The 22,670-nt window shown below is 42.0% G+C and overlaps 1 protein-coding gene across 4 annotated transcripts in view; it reads right to left on the bottom strand.

Moving 5' to 3' along the window:
* PCDH7 (protocadherin 7) overlaps positions 1 to 22,670 on the bottom strand; it is a 797,933-nt gene that overhangs the window by 391,063 nt on the left and 384,200 nt on the right. For all 4 annotated transcript variants that reach the window (XM_088482963.1, XM_088482965.1, XM_088482964.1 and 1 more), the window contains exon 2: positions 10,016 to 10,232. In XM_088482963.1, the coding sequence (XP_088339089.1) occupies positions 10,016 to 10,232 (217 nt within the window). The remainder of the gene's footprint in view (positions 1 to 10,015; positions 10,233 to 22,670) is intronic.

Raw genomic sequence — 22,670 nt, 5'->3', positions numbered from 1 at the left:
TACTGTATGGATATATAATAACAGGTCATCACTGAAGGCATGTAAAAATGCCATAATATGACGTGAAAGTGTAAAGTAATTGGTAACTCATTGCACCTTAAATATAACCCTATTAAGGGCACAATAAAAACCCCAGGTGTGAAATTAAAATCAGGTGGGTTTAAAAGAAGTGTGTGCACATATGGCATCATGCATATAGTCACCCTATGGCAGCACATGGGTGAACGAAGCTGAAGTGTGTGAAAACCCAATACTCCTATATTAACAGCTCTATGTGTTCTATTGCAGAAATCCCAGGGCTGATGGTGGGTTTCTGAAAAAATGAGCCACTTGGCCGGGGGATGTCAGTATTGGCAATGATTGAGATTGTTTGGCACCCCTTTTTAGGCTATATACAAGCAGGGCACCATTAGCCCCTGAGGAGAACAAATTAGGATTTGGTTGAAACGTCATAGAGCGGACTGCTGCTGCTCACTATTGGATGCTGTATTTTTCATATGTGACCTTCACAATAAATCTACTAAGCATGAGTGCTGGCTCTTTGTTGCTTTTTTCTCCCAAAAACAGTGAATGCATATATTTATTTTGTATGATCCAGGCACCGCATCCTTAAAGAACTTTTTTCAGGAGTGCTGGCTTGTCTCAAAGTGTGTGTATATATATATATATATATATATATATATATACAGTCAGGTCCATATATATTGGGACATTGACAGAATTTTCATATTTTGGCCTCTATTCACCACCACAATGGCTTTGAAATGAAACAAACAAGATGTGCTTTAACTGCAGACTTTCAGATTTAATTTGAGGGTAATTACATCCAAATCAGGTGAACGGTGTAGGAATTACAACCATTTCTATATGTGCCTCCCACTTTTTAAGGGGCCAAAAGTAATGGGACAAACTAAACAATCCTAAATCTAACTTTCACTTTTTAATACTTTGTTGCAAATCCTTTGCAGGCAATTACAGCTTGAAATCTGGAACGCATAGACATCACCAGACGCTGGGTTTCATCCCTGGTGATGCTCTGCCAGGCCTCTACTGCAAATGTCTTCAGTTCCTGCTTGTTCTTGGGGCATTTTCCCTTCAGTTATGTCTTCATCAAGTGAAATGCATGCTCAATTGGATTCAGGTCAGGGGATTGACTTGGCCATTGCATAACAATCCACTTTTTAGCCTTAAAAAAATCTTTGGTTGCTTTTGCAGTATGCTTCGGGTCATTGTCCATCTGCATTGTGAAGCGCCGTCCATTGAAACACTTCAGAATTCATTCTGCTGCTTTTGTCAGCAGTCACATCATCAATAAATACAAGGGAACCAGTTCCATTGGCAGCCATACATGCCCACGCCATGACACTACCACCACCATGCTTCACTGATGAGGTGGTATGTTTTGGATCATGAGCAGTTCCTTTCCTTCTCTTCTCTTCCCATCACTCTGGTACAAGTTGATCTTTGTCTCATCTGTCCATAGGATGTTGTTCCAGAACTGTAATGGCTTCTTTAGATGTTGTTTGGCAAAATCTAATCTGGTCTTCCTGTTTTTGTGGCTCACCAATGGTTTGCATCGTGTGGTGAACCCTCTATATTCACTCTTGTGAAGTCTTCTCTTGATTGTTGACTTTGACACATATACACCTACCTCCTGGAGAGTGTTCTTGATTTGGCCAACTGTTGTGAAGGGCTTTTTCTTCACCAGGGAAATAATTCTTTTGTCATCCACCACAGTTGTTTTCCGTGGTCTTCCGGGTCTTTTGGTGTTGCTGAGCTCTCTGGTGCGTTCTTTCTTTTTAAGAATGTTCCAAACAGTTGATTTGGCCACACCTAATGTTTTTGCTAACTCTCTGATGGGTTTGTTTTGATTTTTCAGCCTAATGATGACTTGCTTCACTGATAGCGACAGCTCTTTGGATCTCATATTGAGAGTTGACAGCAACTGATTCCAAATGCAAATGTCACACCTAGAATCAACTCCAGACCTTTTACCTGCTTAATTGATAATGAAATAACGAGGGAATAGCCCACACCTGTCCATGAAATAGCTTTTGAGTTGATAGTCCCATTACTTTTGGCCCCTTAAAAAGTGGGAGGCACATATTGAAACTGTTGTAATTCATACACCGTTCACCCAATTTGGATGTAATTACCCTCAAATTAAATCTGAAAGTCTGCAGTTAAAGTACATCTTGTTTGTTTCATTTCAAAACCATTGTGGTGGTGAATAGAGGCCAAAATCTGAAAATTCTGTCAATGTCCCAATATTTATGCACCTGACTGTATATATATATATATATATATATATATATATATATATATACACACACAGTAAGACTGGTTAGTTGAATGAAAAAAGACTACAGAGTCCTGTCTACTAACAAAATGCTCAGTAACCCGTAGCAACTAATAAGCAATTATCGTTGTTCAAATCATTTGAAACAAGACAATTAAATTTACTTTCTCACCATTTTTAATATATATTTTCTTACATTAGAATTTAATTAGTAACCCTCATTTTATAAGGTTTTACTTAAACAGATACAAATTTAGCAAAATAAATAACAGTATCTACTTCAAAATGATGCTTTTACACAGTTATTTTAGATAAAATGAACACTAGAAAGCCTATTTTGCAGAGCCACAGACTTTACCGCTTCTGAAAAGCATGTTGCTGCTTGTCACCTATCTATAGGTAACCTTGCAAATATTTACTTGTGTTTTCTCTTGTTTTCGTTATTTTTTAATTTGCAGTTTATTGTTTTCACCCAAAAGCCAAATCCATATATATATATATATATATATATATATATATATATATATATATATATATATATATACAGAATATATATTGTATATACATACAAAACATATTGTTGCAATCTTAATTCTAGCATAAGCCCATTTTTTGAATGCAGAGTTATCTCCTATTCAACCAGATGCAAATAATTTTTTTTAACAGGTCAATTATTTTTGATGGAGACTAAAGAACAATGGGAGAAATAACATTCAACATATTTTTCTTTCACTTTTAAAACATTAATGAAACGTTCTGGAGACTGCGTATGCCCTACACAAGATCCTTTATTTCTTTTATATTTCTTGGTCTCTCACATGCCATTCTAAAACTGTTACTCATGACTTTACTGACGAGTGCATCATGTTACTGACAGGTGCATAAACAGACTTTAAGCCGCCTATCCACTTGCTGACTGAGGAACGTTTGAACTATTATGACATCGCAGTTGTTCCTCTGTAGTGCCTACACTGAACGCTATGTCATTCAGTGCAGGCACCCTCCCTCATCCCCGAACTTGGCCAATCTGTCGTTATCAGCAGATTGACCATCGTGTTCAGGCGATGATTGATGTCAGAAACGAACAGCGGGAGCGCCCAACGCTGGTCGTTCCCACCATTATACTGCCCGATTTATGCACGATTAATGAGCGATTTAAGGTTTACGATGTCGTAATCGGTCAATCGCTCTGTTTAATCGGCAAGTGGATACGCGGCATTACTCTGTAAAGCTGATGAAAAATTCCCCTTACACTCAATTTGTCTTGAATGTCTATAAAAGTCCCACAAGTATTATGACAGAGAAATTAATACATAGAACTATTTTCCTTTGTGGAGGTATTATATAGGCTTTACAAATCCACCATCAATTGTATAGACTGTAAATATTGAGATAGCTTCATTATATATAAAGTAGGTTTTAAACTAGATTTCCTCTGTCTAACCTTTGTGCTTTCACTCTCTCCCCTCTATGAGATACACTATTATCTGACTATTGCATTCAACTCAAGGATCTCTTCAGTCTCTGTGTAGGACCCCATGCCTTTGCAATGTCCTTTCCAGCTCTATCTGTCAAGCACTTTCTCTCTTCAACTTCAAGGCTTTTCTCATGGCTCGCCACTGTAACACAGCATTTGCACTAATTCCAAAGTACTCATTTGCCATGACAACCTACATCTGTATCTGTAAGTTATGCCCTGCAGTACAAGCCACTTAGAACACTCTTCATCTTTGAGATTTAGATTTCCAATATTGAGTTTCATCCGTGATATTCTTATTTTTGTATAAATTATGTATGACTTCTTGACATTATTACTTCCAATGACTGAAGACAAACACTAAAAAATATATATATATACATTTCATAGAAACATGTATTTGATTGTGCAATGCTTTCTTGAAGAACATAATAAAATAAATACAGGCCATGTGCTGAAAATCAAAAGTATCACCATGAGTCATGATGATTATAGAAAAGTTCTTGCAAATGGAAAAGGCATATACTGTACATAGAAAAGACCTTAGTGGTCTTGAAATGTTGGTAACCTTTAAATACAGGTCTATGCGGATACAAAGCTCCTGGAGTGCTGACATTACCTTTGTATATGATACCTACATGCTGCTTAACAATTAGTAGGGCACCCAAGAACATGATTCTGCTATCCAGACTGCTAAACTTCACAAAGTTTGTGTGAATGTACTGTACATATATATATATATATATATTAGGGGTGAGCGGGTTCGGATTTCTGAAATCCGAACCCCCCCGAGCCCCCCCGATCCGAGTCCGATCCGAGTCAGGCTCGACTTTTCCCGCCTGACTCGGATCTGACATCGAGGCAAAACGTCATCATCCCGCCTTCCGAGTCTCGCGGGTTTTGGATCCTATATAAGGTACCCGCGTCGGCGCCATTTTCTCACTCGGCTGTGGACAGTGAAGAGGGAGGGTGGGAGTTAGTGCTGTGTAGTGTAGTGTAGTGTAGTGCTGCTGTTGTCCACTACTTCAAAGTCCATAGGGGCTGGCTGTGTTGTGCTGTGCTGCTGTTGTTAATAGGGGCTGTGTCCACTACTTCAAAGTCCATAGGGGCTGGCTGGACTGTGTTGTGCAGTCAGTTCTCCATAGGGGCTGTGTCCACTCCAAAGTCCTGTGCAGTGTCCCAGTCCTAAAGGGGTGCTGTAGTGTTGTCCAGGGGGTGCTCTGTCCATCAGGGGTGCTCCCCCCAAGTGCTAAAAAAATAATATATTTTCTGTGTTTGTGAATTGTGTGCGCAGTAGCCGCACGTGCATCAACAAAGTAGTGCCAAGCGTGCGCCTGTGTCATAAGTAAAGGGCCGGCTGGCTTGACCGTTAAAGGGTGCTGTAACCCCCGAAAGTACACTCCAGTCCAAACCAAAAAAAAATTATTTTCTGTGTTTGTGAATTGTGTGCGCAGTAGCCGCACGTGCATCAACAAAGTAGTGCCAAGCGTGCGCCTGTGTCATAAGTAAAGGGCCGGCTGGCTTGACCGTTAAGGGTGCTGTAACCCCCGAAAGTACACTCCAGTCCAAACCAAAAAAAAAATTATTTTCTGTGTTTGTGAATTGTGTGCGCAGTAGCCGCACGTGCATCAACAAAATAGTGCCAAGCGTGCGCCTGTGTCATAAGTAAAGGGCCGGCTGGCTTGACCATTAAGGGTGCTGTAACCCCCGAAAGTACACTCCAGTCCAAACCAAAAAAAAAATTATTTTCTGTGTTTGTGAATTGTGTGCGCAGTAGCCGCACGTGCATCAACAAAGTAGTGCCAAGCGTGCGCCTGTGTCATAAGTAAAGGGCCGGCTGGCTTGACCGTTAAGGGTGCTGTAACCCCCGAAAGTACACTCCAGTCCAAACCAAAAAAAAAATTATTTTCTGTGTTTGTGAATTGTGTGCGCAGTAGCCGCACGTGCATCAACAAAGTAGTGCCAAGCGTGCGCCTGTGTCATAAGTAAAGGGCCGGCTGGCTTGACCGTTAAAGGGTGCTGTAACCCCCAAAGTACACTCCAGTCCAAACCAAAAAAAAAATTATTTTCTGTGTTTGTGAATTGTGTGCGCAGTAGCCGCATGTGCATCAACAAAGTAGTGCCAAGCGTGCGCCTGTGTCATAAGTAAAGGGCCGGCTGGCTTGACCGTTAAAGGGTTCTGTAACCCCCAAAGTACACTCCAAACCAAAAAAATATATATTTTCTGTGTTTGTGACTTGTGTGCACTGTGGCTGCACGTGCATCAACAAAGGAGCAGCGCCAAGCGTGCGCCTGTGTCCCATAAGTAAAGAGCCGGCTGGCTCATTTCTTAAAGGGTGGTGTAACCCACAAAGTGCACTACTCTCCAGCAAAAATAAAAAAATATTTTCTGTGTTTGTGTGCGCTTTAGCCGCACGTATATATATCAATATAACATAAATGGAGGACCAAACTTTCTCTGATAAAAATAAAATAGGGAAAGATCAAGAACCACTTCCTACTAGTGCTGTTGCTGCTGCTGGGAGTTGTTCATCATCCCAGAGAGGAAGTAGGAACATCACTACTTTTACTAAACAATTGACCCTCCAACAGTCCCTAGCGATGAGGATGAAGTACGACAGCAGTCATCCTGAAGCAAAACGTATAACTGAGGCCTTGACTGCTATGTTGGTGTTAGACGTGCGTCTGGTATCCGACATTAGTGCAGTGGGATTTAGACAATTGATGGAGGTAGTGTGTCCTCGGTTCCAAATCCCGTCTAGATTCCACCTGCATCCTCAAAGCAGCAGCGACAAGCGTGCGTCTGTCTGTTAAAGGGTGGTGACACCCTCAAAGTGTGCTACACAAACAATTAAAATATTGTTCTTTTTTTTTCTGTCTTTGTGAAATGTGTGGGCTGTAGCCGCACCTGCATCCTTAAAGCAGCAGCGACAAGCGTGCGTCTGTCTGTTAAAGGGTGGTGACACCCTCAAAGTGTGCTACACAAACAATTAAAATATTGTTCTTTTTTTTTCTGTCTTTGTGAATTGTGTGGGCTGTAGCCGCACTTGCATCCTCAAAGCAGCAGCGACAAGCGTGCGTCTGTCTGTTAAAGGGTGTTGTAACTCTCAAAGTGCTCCAAAAAATCAAAAAATTTTTTTTAATGTGTTTGTGACTTGTGTGCGATGTAGCCACACTTGCATCCTCAAAGCAGCAGCGACAAGCGTGCATCTGTCTGTTAAAGGGTGGTGACACCCTCAAAGTGTGCTACACAAAGAATAAAAATATTCTTCTTCTTTTTTCTGTCTTTGTGAATTGTGTGGGCTGTAGCCGCACTTGCATCCTCAAAGCAGCAGCGACAAGCGTGCGTCTGTCTGTTAGAGGGTGGTGTAACCCTCAAAGTGTGCTCCACAAACAATAAAAATATTCTTTTTTTTTTCTGTCTTTGTGAATTGTGTGGGCTGTAGCCGCACTTGAATCCTCAAAGCAGCAGCGACAAGCGTGCGTCTGTCTGTTAAAGGATTACATCGGTGACAGCATCCAAGTAGGCATGTCAGACAGTCCGTACCTGTACTGGCAGAAAAAAGAAGCAATTTGGAGGTCCCTGTACAAACTGGCTCTATTTTACCTGAGTTGCCCCCCCTCCAGTGTGTACTCCGAAAGAGTGTTTAGTGCAGCCGGGAACCTTGTTAGCGAAAGGCGTAGGAGGTTGCTTCCACAAAATGTGGAGAAGATGATGTTCATAAAATGAATGATCAACTCTTCCAGGGAGACCAGCCTCCAGAACGTACAGAGGGACCTGTGGTTCCAGCAGGGACGAATTAATACTCTGTGAGGATGAGGATGTACATAACACTGAAGAGGGTGAGGAATCGGTGGATGAGGAGGATGAGGATGACATCTTGCCTCCGTAGAGCCAGTTTGTGCAGGGACACATTAATTGCCAGCTTGTTTTGTGGGGGCCCAAACGAACCAATCATTTCAGCCACAGTTGTGTGGCAGACCCTGGCGCTGAAATGATTGATTTGTTAAAGTGTGCATGTCCTGTTTATACAACATAAGGGTGGGTGGGAGGGCCCAAGGACAATTCCATCTTGCACCTCTTTTTTTCTTTGCATTATGTACAGTTTGGGGCCTAGTTTTTCTAACTGCCATCCTGTCTGCCACTGCAGTGTCACTCCTAGATGGGTCACGTGTTTGTGCCGCCCACTCGTGTCGCTTAGCATAGTCATCCAGCTACCTCGGTGCAACCTTTTGGACATAAAAACACTATTGTGAGGTGTGAGGTGTTCAGAATAGACTGGAAATGAGTGGAAATTAAGGTTATTGAGGTTAATAATAGCATAGGAGCAGAAAAACCTACAAATTCTGTGATTTTAGCTGTTTTTATGCTTTTTTTCAAAAAAATACAGATCCAAAACACAAAACCCAGAACCCAAAACACGGAAGGGTGGTTTTGGCAAAACCAATCCAGATCCAAAACACGAAGAAAGATCCAGATCCAAAACCAAAACACAAAACACGAAAAGTGGCCGGTGCACACCCCTAATATATATATATATATATATGTATATTTAGAATGCACAAGTGCGCAACATATCCACTTAAGAGCATAAAATAAATACTGGTAAAGTCCAGTATCAAAAAGTCCCGAATAATGGCGATGTACTTGCTGCCGTCCTCTTATTAGACTCACCACAGGCCAAATAGTCTCAATCATGAAAAGAAAAAAGAAGACAAGGCGGATCCACATTAGTAAAGAGTAACAATCAATTTTACTAAGTGTAATATTCTCACATACATCAAAGTAAACAGCGGCCAGCTCACACTCAACCTTCCGGTGCCTCCGGATCACACCCAGGGTGATGGATATCCATGCTAGACAAAGTGGCAATCCCGTCCAGTTCTCCGTGCAATGGACAGCTTGGGACTCAGCTCGTGATGACACAACATCCAACATCAGACACCGAACCATGCCCAACTAGTTTTGTCACCCAAGGACTTCCCCCAGACGAAGGACTTCACACCCCCTGATGAAGCCCTTGGCTGACGAAACTAGTTGGGCGTGGTTCGGTGTCTGACATTGTACTTGGTGTCATCACGAGCTGAGTCCCAAGCTGTTTGTTGCACAGAGAGCTGGGCAGGATAGCCACTTTGTATAGCGTGGATATCCATCACCCTTGGTGCGATCTGGAGGCACCAGAAGGTTGAGTGTTAGCCGGTCGCTGTTTACTTTGATGTATGTGAGCTTATTACACTTAATAAAAGTGATTGTTACTTTTTACTCATGTGGATGCGCCTTGTCTTCTTCTTTTCATTTCATATATATATATATATATATATATATATTATATATATATATATATATATAGATATTATACTTATATATATAAGCTTAGCTATCCAGAGTGCTAAACTTCACAAAGGTTGTGTGAATGTACTGTATATATATATATATATATATATATATATATATCCAGGGACTGGCACTCCAAGTAACAAAGTATAGCTGTTGCAGGTGCCTTTACGAAAACAATGTACCATGCAGAGAGTGCGGCACTCTGGGCATAATTCAATGGAAGCACAGCGTGGCCAGTTGCATCAACGTTTCAGTTTTACTAAACTTTTTCCAAGTTCTTGAAAAAAGTTTAGTAAAACTGAAACGTTGATGCAACTGGCCATGCTGTGTTTCCTTTGAATTATGCCCAGAGTGCCGCACCCTCTGCATGATATATATATATATATATATATTTATTTATTTAATAAATTCCTTGTAGCCGGCACTCTCCAATAATACATAAATAGCCACGGTGCTCACTCCCAGGGAAAGATACAAAAAGTCAATTAGAGCAGCACTCGTTGGTCTTATCCAATAAGGACACACAGTCTGTGATGCTGCAACATTTCGAGGTTTAATCCTCGTCCTCAGGCAGTAAGTACTTACCTCGAAATTTTGTAGCATTACGGACTGTGTGTCCTTATTTATTGCGATTGGATAAGACCAACAAGTGCCGCTCTAATTGACTTTTTATATATATATATATATGCATATACATATGTACATTTGTATTATACATCAATGTAGAAATTTAATTTCATTGTAGAAAAGTCTATATCATGTAGTTAGTGACATCATAGTACATTCACATTTAAAGACATTAGGGGCAGAATTCAGACCAAAAGTTATAGACACATACTATATATTAGATATTATACGTTTTAGTTGCTTCCCTAGAATACGTTTTTGTGTTTGCCCCTACCATTTTCCATATGCTCTGCCTCACCAACACTGCCATCTGGCGTAGTTCGTTCATAGTTGTCCTCTGGGAGTGGTAGGGCACCCAGTCTTGGTCCCGATGAGCTCTTACTACTCGGCGTCTCAGATTCTTCCAGCCCACTGTCATAGCAACTCTGCAATGACCCCTGATGAGGGTCCTGAGGTTGACTCACAACAGAAAACGTCACTCTACGAAATGGCTGCAAGAGAAAAGATTCTGAATGTCACTGGCTGTTACAATAGAAATACACTGCTGTGAACTGTGTAGAGTCGGAAAATGAAGCGGAATAAAATGCCAATAGTAAAAGATGAATAGTAGGTTATTTCTTAGACCAGACAAAGTCTGGAAAACTTTTTTTTGTGTAATAGGCAATATTTTTAAGCCACTCATATGTGTTTTTGGTTATTCAAGAAACGTCCCAGAGTAGGTAGCTCTTACATACAGGAAGCAATATAAAATGTCATACATAAGGTATAGAAAAGCATTGGAAAGACAGCAAGGCAATAGGTCAATGCCCTAAGGAGCTGACAGTCTAAATAGGGTTATAAGAAAAAAAAAACACAGTAGGTGACAATTTATTGTATATATCAACGTGGATGGCAGAGGACAAAGAGTAGAGCATGGGTTATAGGCATATTTTGTTTCTTAATTCAACAACTGGTGCTTGATGTGTGAAATGTTCACCATGCACGTACAGTAGGTTTATCTTACAAGGTACAGACGGGAGAATATCTATCTAGTTACTACATATTGGAACAGCACTGTGGTTGTATCTATACAGGTTCTTGTATGAGGTAGGTATTGTATGAAGCTAAGAATTGGTATAATATGTGCTCTGTAATTACCATTTCGAAACTGTAGAACTTTGCGAAGATATAAAGAAAGCAGAAATAATTTCCTTTCTTAACAGTGAAGCTCATGTGAGTACACTAAAGGCCCCTATCCACTAGGCGACCTGAAAGACTGAACGTCTAGCGTTCAGACCTTCAGGTCGCCGAGGTGCAGTGCCTGCACTGAACGGCGTTCACTGAACGTCATTCAGTGAAGGAGTCCGACCTCCTATCTCTGAACATGCAGAACCTGACGAGCATGTTCAGTAGATAATCGGGGACGGCAAGGCGTGCACACGCATGGTCAGATTGTTCACAAAGTCGGGTAATGGATAGGTCCCTTATCAGTTTCAAACAATTAATAATAAACAACCAAATACAGAGTACCAGGACTTTTATCATCACCTAGAGATGTACAACTTTTTTGCTATAACATATGACACAAAGCTGCTTTTTGACCCAATGCAAGTAGCAGTATAATAAAAAATATATATTTTTACTCAAGATAAAATCAGTTAAGGTCTTAAGACTGATCTGTGAAGTTGTCTGGCAGAGTTAGGTCCTATCCCAAAGCAGCAGCAATACGTATCTCTCCTGAAAACTATACATGGAAGGCAGACAAATACAGAAATGTATTTGATTAAGGTTTCCGGAGGGCAAGTAAGAGCCAATAAATGAATGTCACTGGTAGGTGTACAAGGCACACATAATGTGGCATTGTAAAACTGCTCAGGGAAGAATACTATAGTAATAGGCGGATAGAATTGTCTTATCTATCTCTTGTAAACTATAAACTCTATTATAAACGTTTCACATCCTTTTCATTGAACGTCTTGAAAAACTGGTAGCGCACTGTATAACAATGCCTGTGGGAAATCACTGCAAAATCTTTTTGCCATGCTACACATACTGTAGTTTTCTTCGGATGTGACAGTAAATAGTTAATTACTACTTTAATGAAATAAAGTATAGACCATAAAAGAACACTCCAAGACAAGAATAATAATGTAAATTTGTAAAGGTAATGTAAAAGTCAATGTTGTAAGTTGTCCCAATAAACTAAAGACATCCCACTATAGGCACAAAACAAAATACATAAATCGACTTCTTATTGAGTCGCGATGTGTTTGTTTGAAGGCAGGGACATCTCCAGCAGAGAATATCTATTTAAACTGTAAATAAAAGCAGCAAAGACTAAGCAATAATGGTTTAAGGGGTCTATTCACCATCACTTAATTTTTACATTTCACTTACTTTATAGAAATTAAGTGTCAGGGTAATTTATCATAAAGGTAATGCAGGAGATGTCACTGATATCTCCTGCTTACCTTTCAGTACCAATCTGTTCCGCTGTCCCCATACAATAGTATGGGGACCTAAATTTATTAAGCCCCAAAAATACACATTTTTCAGAGCTTGACTGAGGGAGCATTCGCCAATCTTCAGATGGCGTTTGTTCCCGGACCGCAACTCCTTCCCTATGGGGAAAAGTGCCAGTTGCAAAGTGGGAAGCATTTGTATCCCTCTGCCGCTGTTCAGCTCTTTCCGCCGGAAGCCATGCAGGTGTGAACACAAGTGCAGTAGCACTGCTGAGTCAGACTGCAGAGACAGCTGATCTTAATATCAATGTTGAATAGTTCTGGTGCTCGTGGCGAGTTAGAATGTTAATTATCAGGGTCCGCCTGGCCCTCGATTATTAACATAATGAATATCTCAGATCCGATGCCTGTATCCGAAGACGCAGGATCGGTTCAACATCGCAACAACAGGTCACAATGTTTGCAGCATCGGCCATCTGAGTATACTTAAGCTTACTTAGAATAGCCACCTCCTGCCTGCTTGTGAGGCCAGTAAATCTGTGTTGTAAGAGAGATACTGGCCTCTGCACTCCCAGAAAACGACATGAATCCATTTTGTGGAAACACAGGCAGTGCCATCCCAGCCTGCTGCGATGGCTTAGAGGGGACTGTAATCGCCATCGCAGTCAGTGATTGGCACATGTGCATTACAGTTCTTGTGCATGCACAATCACTAAACATCAGGTTTACATAGAGACACATGGAGACATGCCCAGCAGCCAGCTGGGATACCCGTCATTGTCCAGGTTGAAAAAAGGACCTTGAAGTACATCTACAGCCTTCATTTTATACATAGCATATCCACATGGAGACCATTGTATATGAAAATGGACTTGGAGGAAATTAGCTACTGTCAGTGCAGGTGCAGTGTGACAGCTGATCCTCCAACACACTGTTCTTCCGTTGGAGATCTGCCTGCCCCCCACTTTTAAATATCAGCCTGTGCCTACAGATCAGTGCAGTTTTAGGCACTGGGAGACATCCTGAGCAAAATTTCAAATCAGAGACTCCACTGCCTACTTGGTGGGCACTATGTAGACCTTCAAGGCCCTGACATACTTCAAACATAGCCAAAAAGTGAAACCTGGTCAAGCTACAACACCATGCCAATTTTGGAGGAGCTAGGTACAAAATTTTGGGACAGATACACACACTTTCTCGCTTATTATATAGATGATCCAAACACGTATAGCATGTAAAAAGGTACATTCATGCCTAGTATAAATAAATTTGCCTTATTATAATGTTCCATTGATATACCATAACAGCTTGCTCATGCCACCATGACACTTGATCTGAATTTGATCAATTTTACAAAATTTAAAATGAATCACACACAGATCCAAATAAAATGCCATTTTACTGGTTTAATGGTGTTGTACTGGCATTGTGCTAACAGACTATACCATGTACACTTGGCAAGTAGTGTCTGTAAATATTTTTTTGTATGATGACTGTACTGGAGAATACCAACATAATGATTCGACCATGTCGCTTGATGTTCCAATATATGGCAACTATAATGTAGTTAACATGTATATACAATAATAAATATTATAATTTAGAGAAACATTAGTACATTTATACAAATGAGATAGAATGTGGGGGGAATAAATATTAAATGCAACTTCTTCAAAAATAAGGTAAGAAAAAAAAAAAACCAGAACAAAACTTAGAGAGAAATAAAACATTCAATTCATAAACAAATAAAAAGGTAAAGGAGGAAAGTGGGAGGTTTCTACTAGATGAAACATAGTGTATGAACAAAGAGGTATTATTGCCGAACAGAAAAAGTGTCAAATTTACAGTTGGAAGAGAATTTCTGATTTTATTTTCGGAAAAAGATGTTACTGGCTTCAAAGTTAGAACAGAAAGATGTAAGAAAATCAAATTTTCTCTCTCTGCCCATCATTATTTTATTTGTTTCCCTGTTACACATATCATTAGGATTCCTGGATAAGAAGGGCCAGGCTAGAAAATGAATGAATAAATAAATAAATAAATAAATAAATAAATAAATAAATAAGACCACCAATTAATTATTTAAATTGTTTTCCATACTTCAGTGCTTATAACTGCCACAGGGCACTATGAAGTTAAAGAGCCTAGGGTAAGTATCTGCAACAGCAAATAGTTTACACAGCAATATATACAGCAGAAAATGAGATGACTAAACAGATGATAAACAGCACCAAAACCCTAATTTACATTTCCATAAAGGGTCATGTTAGAGGAGTGTACTCCAAGGCGTACGTATATCAGAGCACGACCTCACAGCCAAGGATGTTGTAGGACTTGGCATGAGAAAGGTTGTCTGCCATCAGTCTGATTAATGTAAATCTGGCATTGGTTACGACACATTCGTGCAATGTGTTATTAAATAAAGCTTCATGACTCAAAATTAGAATTCATTCTGTCTATACTTCATGTTGCATTCAAGAGACTCAGCTATTGGATGGATTCACAGTTGACTTAATAAGGCTTCTCTGTAAAGTACTAAAGACACATCTGACATTTTGTTTTCCTTCCCTGTAGAGATTGGATACACAGACACACTGTGATTAGGCTGGAATTGTTTTTATTCAGAACGTAAGATATTGAAAAAAAAAACCGGTTTAGATGCCATTATTGAACTCTTAATACAGATGCATACAAAATGATCTGTGGTTCTGGATGGTGATGGAATTGAAATACTTTAAGCAGATGTTTATACAATATAAGTAATGATGAAAAGACAAAAAAACACTTGTATACTGTTTGTTAAATGATCAGTATGTCTCTATTTTTTTTTTAATAAAGATTTCCTGAATTCAAAGAAACCTTTTCATTTTAAGAATGGAGAAGATCAAATTTATATCCATTTTTCTTGCTTGCAGGCAAGTTTTGTCATCAACAGTCTCATAAATAAATGATCTATTCTGAGAAATGACTGATTCAACAGAAATTCTATCAGGATAGACAATTATCTATAAAACTATGTGGGCTTCTGCGGAACAGCTGACAGGCTGAGAACATTCATATATATGCATAATGTTGATGGAAGTGGAAGGGGGCTGGCAGAGCTAAATCACACATTATTTCTGGGAAATTCACATTGTGTGCAGAGGTTTTTATATTGGCAACTATCATTCCAGTAAATCATTATACCAATGCATTTAAATACATTTTATGCTCTGTAACTGTGTGTGTTTGCGGTGTGAGGGGTGAATATGAAACACTTGACGTTTTGTGTGAAGTCTTATGGCAAATGCAGACTATGAACAAAGTCTACGCAGTTAGGGTCTTAGGGTCTGATTCAGACCCGGTCGCAAGGCTGCGTTCGCACACAGCCTGTCAATGTTTGCATTCTGCGCATGCATATGCATCGCAGTGCGTGCTTGAACCGGCCGCTGTGATCGGGAATTGACCGCAGCGAGCACGCAGAGGCTTTATACAGTGATCGAGAGGAAGTGACCATTTGAGGGTGGTGACGGGGGTGTGGTTAGAGAAACACAGGCGTGCCTGGGCTTCTAGTCGCCGTTTCAGGGGCGTGCATAATTAGGCCCCAGTGACGGCATACGCGTGGTAACGTCTAGTTACACACACAAACATTAGCAATGTCTGCGGTAGGGTCAGGTCAACCACAACTTGTGCGTCTGGGTCCGATGGTTCTCGATGTTACCGATGTTTTCGCTGTCTTGCGAGTACATAAGTGAAGGGAAGCAGGCGGCATTATGTAGTGTTGGGTGTCTACTTACTGTGCTGTGGTTACATTGTGTATGCGGTCTTTAGCATATTTTCGCATTGTTAGGCTCCGAGCTAACGCAGCCTTGCGAGCAGGTCTGAATTAGGCCTTTAGTTTAAAGCCAGATAGTCTGTTGCACTCCAAATAACAGGCTTCATCATGCACCACCAACAGTAGCGCAAGTTCCCAAATTTTGACCAATGGCCCTCATTCAGAGCCGTTCGCTATTTGCGGTCGTTCGGTAAAAAACAAGGGGTGGCTATTCAAATGATCCGTTCGCACATTGCAGTCTGTTCACACCTCTAAGTCTGAACGAGCGAGCAAAACATACGCTCGTTTATTTGATAAAAACGCCCCCTGGCCGCTCGCACCATACGTCATGTCCGCTATTTATTAGATTAATCGAGTACATCGTACAGCGTATGAACTGCTCGCTATTCTTGTGGTTGGTTTTTTCAACCGCTATTTTGCGAGCAGTTCTGATTTTAAAAAAACCAAGTGACGTGGTCAATGACGCTGCTGGATTAATTATGCACACCCTTAAAACGCCCGTTTTGACCTTTAAGCACGCCTGCGTTCGAATTCTACTCCCCCGTTTTCAAGCACCTTCCCCTGTTACCACCCACATACGCCTCATTCTGTCACTCAAAATAGCAGGCACTCGCTATATAGCGTACAAACGATTTTCGGCCACACTGACTGGTTCGCGCATGCGTACTAAAAACCGTACGCATGCGCAGATGTGCGAACATCGCTCGGAACGAGCGTACTGCCGCTAACGAGCGGCTCTGAATGAGGGCCAATAACCCTAAATCAGTTATATGGTTTCATGCACGAAACAAGTCTTCTTGAGTGCCAAAGTGTTGCTAAGGGGCCTATTCATCATCACTTAATTTCTACAAAAGTAGGTGAAAATGAAAATTTTCACCTGCTTTTGTAGAAATTAAGTTTTGAGGCCATTCATCAAAAATATCATAAAATAAAAGATATCACAGATATCCCCTGCTTACCTTTCACTTGTGATGTGGCCCACTGTCCCTATACACTAGTATGGGGACAAAAATTCATCAAGCTCCAAAAATAAAATATTTTCGGAACTTGACTGCATCTTCAAATGGCGTTTGCTCCCACTCGCAACACATACCCTGCTCCTTCCAATTGGAAAGGAGTCCCGGGTTTGCCGGATCCCTCCACTCCTGTCTGGCTCCTCCACCGGACGCTGGGACTTTGTGTGTCTGCGTGAACTCAAGTTCACACAGGCAGAGCCGTAGAAAGCTGGGCCCAGGTAAAGGAGGGGGCGTGGCCTAATCATCGGTGGCATGGCCCCCTTGACAAAAAAAGAAAGAATAAATCACTTTTGCAGCGCCGCGTGCTGGGGAGGAGACGCTGTAAGCCCCACAGCCAGGCACTAAGCAGGGGGGGTGGCGCGATCAGTGTGATCGCTCCCTCCCACAGCCATAGGAGACTGCTCTGGCTGCTGCAGCAGCCGCAAGCAGACTTGCACTGCAGCCCAGTACAAGCTGTGTGCTGAGCTGCTGTGAGGGAGTGGGGGGGGGGGTGACGCTGGACCTGGGCCCTGCCGGGTCCCTGTAGCAAGCCCGGGCCCGGGTAAACTGTACCCGCCCCACCCCTCTTGGCGCCAATGCACGCATGCGCACAAATACTGCCGAGGCAACTCGGCAGTGCTAAGTTTCACTGCTCCAAAAGCAACAGCAAAGCCGCTTCTGACAGACAGCTGATTTTCAGATCAGCTGTCTCCGCATCGGAGCAATGATGAATTGCACCAATGCTCATGGCAAATTAGTATGTTAATTATTGGGTCCCGGCTCAGACCCTGATAATTAACATAATGAATAGACTCCTTATTCTTTTCTTAAAAATTTATTATTTTATACAGTATTCTGCTGTCAAAGCATTTGGTATAGCAAGGAAACAAAGGTTTAAGATAAATTATCCAGAACACTTGAGACTCAGAGCTTTCCATATTATGGAACACTGTGCCTAAAATATAGTAACTTACATTCAGCATTTGCCACATTAAATGTTTAAAAATATTTTGATCATGTATGTGAATGACTATCTCCAGACCAGTGGCATAAGTAGGGCAGGGCGAGCGGGGTATGTGCCCTGGGCGCCGTGGGACCAGCGGCGTGGGGGGACGCCACCAGCCATGGTACCGGCCCTCCCTAGTTAGCCAGTGTAGCGCCGACCGCAGTGAGGGTGGTCAGCGCTACACATTTACACAGGACCGGCGCTAGGCTTCCAGCGCTGGTCCTGTGCTGCACAGCTGAGCCCGTTCCCTCCCCCTGAGCGCTTGCCCAATAGCGCCAGGAGGAGGCTGGCAGGTGGGCTCATGCTGTGCTAACACACACATCGCCGCCAGCACTGGACTCTCATTGGTTGCTGCTGCTGCACACACATCACCGCCGAGCGGCAGCGATGTGTGTGTGAATCAGCAGCCAATGAGAGTCAGATAGACTCTCATTGACTGCTGTGCGCCCACTGCAAGAGCCGGGCATCCGTCCGGCTCCTGCAGTGGTAATGGAAGAAACGTCATGATGTCATGACGTCTCTCCCATAATGCAGAGCGGCCCGGCCCGGGAAGATGGACATGCAGACAGCGGCGGAAGCAGGAGCGTGCATACAGGTAAGTATTTTTCTTTTGTTTCATTTTAGTGTGCATTTCGGGGGGGGGGCACGCTCTATTACAAAGGAGGGGACTACTACTGGGGGCACTACTGGGGGGATACTACTGTGGGCATTGCTTCAGGTGGGGGGGACCACTACTGGGGTCTACTACTACGGGGGGATACTACTGTGGGCACTGCTTCGGCGGGGACTACTACTGGGGGGATACTACTGGGGGCACTGCTTTGGGGGGGACCACTACTGGGACCACTACTGGGGACAACTACTGGGGGGAATACTACTGAGGGGGGATACTACTGAGGGCACTGCTTCAGGGGGGGACCACTGCTAGGGGGGATACTACTGTGGGCACTGCATCGTGGGGGACCACTACTGCGGACTACCACTGGGGGGATACTACTGTGGGCACTGCATCATGGGGAACTATATAAAGGGCACTGTATAGGAGGGACTACTACTGGGGGCACTATATAAGGGGCTCACTACTGGGGGCACTGCACAGGGGGGTCTACTACAGGGGGCACTGAAAAGGGAGAACCACTACAGGGGGCACTGCATAAGGGGGACAACTACTGGGGGCACTGTATAAGGAGCACTGTATATGGGGGATCACTACTGGGGGCCTGCATATGAGGGATCACTACTGGGGGCACTGTATAAGGGGAACTAATGGGGGGCTGCATAAGGGGGACCACTACAGGGGGCACTGTGTAAGGGGCACTGCATATGAGGGACCACCACTGGGGGCCTGTATAAGGGGAACTAATCGGGCCTGCATAAGGGGGACCACTACTAGGGCCACTGCATAGGAGGGACTGTGTAAGGGGCACTGCATTAAGGTGCAAATGGAAAGAAATGTTCCCAGTGACAAGAAACGGGTGTGTGTGTCATGTTGACACGCCCCATTTGTCAGTGGCCACACCCATTTTTCTACATAGGGGGTGGGGGTGCTCCATTTTCAAATTTGCCCTGGGCTCCAAATACCCTAGTTACGCAACTGCTCCAGACATCAATTAATTATTTATTCAGTTTTCAGAACATAAAAGTCTAAGAAATTTTAGATAAAATATACCACATCTGTATGTTTTTCTAATAATAGATTAATTTATTATATAGTTAAATGAATATGCTAATATGTATCTAGTTTCACATTAGTAAACAAAAGACATTATATATAAAAAAAAAGAATGGGTTCTGCATTCAAAATAAATAAATTACAAATTTGACACAACTTTTAATACGTCATTAGTATATTGATGTAACAAATTTATTGGACTCTTGTACAGTGACAATATGACCACAATATGAGTTTATAGTCTAGCTTTTTGCATTATTTGGAATGGTTTAATATTCACGTACAGTATAATGACATACAATTATTATGTTTGACATAACTGAGATGTTGTAAAAGACATAATAAATGGCAATATTAATAAAGTCCTTCATGTAAATGTTAGACTGAAAAATCAAATTTCCTAGAAAATCTTTTATGTTGTACTTTATGGAGTAACTGGAGCATAACAAGGTCAGTATGTGATAATCTATTTTATCCTGATTGGTGAATGGTATATCCATAATACATACTTAATGGAAGTAATCTTTTTGATTAATTGATGAACGCCTTCTTAAGCAAGGATAAATGTATTATCCAGAAGTCTGTCATGACCTTCAATGAAAACGCATTTTGTGTAGAGAAAATATGATTCGCAAATTGCCAAATTTTAGTTACATTTTACGGCAATAAGTTAATAGTTCAAAAATACAACAAAAAAAAGTCTTGATTCACTATGACCACATGAACATTAAACTACTTTATATATATGTCACGTATCATTTTATGTGTAGATAATGAATGTTATCTTTGCAAGTCCTGAATTAGCCAAAGTGGAGTTGGTCCACCATTCCTTTGCAGGGGGTTATAACACTTTTTTTTCTCCAAATGTTTGGCACGGTACAAGAGAAGGTAGGGGGTCATTCAGACCCACTCGCGAGCGGCAGTACGCTTGCAAGCGGGTCGATGTTCCCCACTGCGCATGCGCACGACGGAGGGAGCTCCGTCGTGTGCATGCGCGAAACCCGGGCAGCGACGGGCTTTCCATCGCTCCGTGTCTCGCACTAAAGGGGGCGTGCTGTCGATGTTGATTGACAGCACACCCCCTTTGGTGGGCGTGCCGGGGGTGTGGCGGCCAGACGGAGGCGTTCCCATGGGAACGCCTACCGTCTGAAGCCGGCCCCACTGACATCACTAGTGATGTCAGTGGGAGTGATTTTGGCTCTGATAGAGCCAAAATCACTCCAGGGCTTGTGGCAGGGAGACCCTACTGCAGGGTCTCCGTCGCAAGTCCAATGGTCGCGATGGTCAAGACCATCGCGACCATCTTTTTGGCCGCTCGCATATGCAGTGGGTGGTCACCCACAGCTATACGAGCGGCCAGGAGGCCGCTCCATTTTCATGGAGGAGGGCCCTGATTCAGAGCGAGCGCTCTGGTCAGAGCGTCCAGCTCTGAATCAGGCCCGGTGTCAGCAATATCAGATTACAATTAGAACTAATAGAAAAAACATGGATTCCACTGGCTCCTTTAATAACAGGCAAATTACTTCATTTGGGAGCTAATAAAATCTGCATTTGTGCTGTGCATCTATCTTTGAGAGTTGACACAGAAACTTTGCTAGATAACTTGAAAGTCACGCTGGTCACATTTGTTACAGGCTGGTACATTCTACAATTTACAAGGGGTCAGAGAATTTTGTTCAAACATTCAGCACTTACATTTCTAAACAATATATTATTAACATTCAAACTGCCTGACAGCTTCTGTATCCAATCAGTTGCCTAAAGGCCCACATACATCAGCAATCAGAAAACCCACGATTGAACAATTTGAAGATTTATTGCCCGATTTTAGGATTTCCCAATCTAGTAATCTGGACCCATACATTACAGATCTTTTCAGTGATTTGCAGATCATTTTAAGCAAACACAGATCTGCCAGTCTTGAAAGGCCCATCATTTTACTAGTAACGGTCTGCAAATCTGCTGATCATCTCCACACAATAGCAATCTACAGCCCCAATCCATCTGTGAAATCCAACATGTTGGATAATCTGATTTAACAATTCCAATCACTTTTTGGTTGCAATCTGCGAACTATGAAGCCCATACATTGCAGATTTCTTTATACAATCATCTGCAAATTGCAGAATTGCCACAATCGATTGCTGATATATGGGGGCCTTTAACCACTTAACTGACCACTTTTTTCCCAAAAAGTGGTCAAAACACTTTGTTGTTTTTTGTTAAAATGAAATTACATTTAGGATGTCTTAAATTTTATTTAAGAAAAAACATAAATAGGGGGTGTTTTTCATTTTGACAAAGGAGCAGTATCACCCCTCTACTGGTAATTTATCCCAGTGGCAGAGCCCCCATCCCCAGTGTCAATGGGCCCCCACTGGATTGGTACCCCCACCCCCATGTGTCACTTTATATATATTTGTATATACTGTACAGTATATATATAGTTGTATTGTAGAGCGCAGCAGAGTGTGGGGCAGGGAGTATAATCAATGATCATCAACCTTACTATGTTCCCCTCCCCGCACTTTTGGTATATGGCGCATGCACCCCAGAGTGTCATTTGCACTGCATTCTGGGGTGTGATTTTGGGATATTACTCCTGGGGGGCTAGAGAACGAGGAGGGGCTGTGCAGAATATATTTTCTCCATAACAGACAGGGGACAGCACGGTTGCATGGGGTGCCTAGATAACTGCGGTCACATTCCATGCGACCATGCCAGGTATTTGGTTAATTATCCATTTGGTTCAATTTATCCAACTGGAAATAGATAACTCAGGATATCCAAGAATTCTAACTTTTCTTATATCTAGGTTAACTGGCTTTAATGTGAATGTCTTACTGCAGTTTGGAACTCTGAAACTCAGTAGGTGGGAGCTTTTATTAACTGAACAAAGTTTATGTCATGTGTAGCCTGATCCAGGGTTGACTTTAATATACTTCTGACAGCACAGTACATTTATTCTAAAAAATGTGACATTCATGTTTATTACCAATCT

This window comes from Taudactylus pleione, unplaced genomic scaffold (assembly GCF_031769625.1).
Source record: "Taudactylus pleione unplaced genomic scaffold, aTauple2 ptg000302l, whole genome shotgun sequence".
Classification (NCBI taxonomy): domain Eukaryota; kingdom Metazoa; phylum Chordata; class Amphibia; order Anura; family Myobatrachidae; genus Taudactylus; species Taudactylus pleione.
The sequence above is the reverse complement of the archived record's forward strand: the minus strand, read 5'-3'. Positions and strand labels throughout refer to the sequence as shown.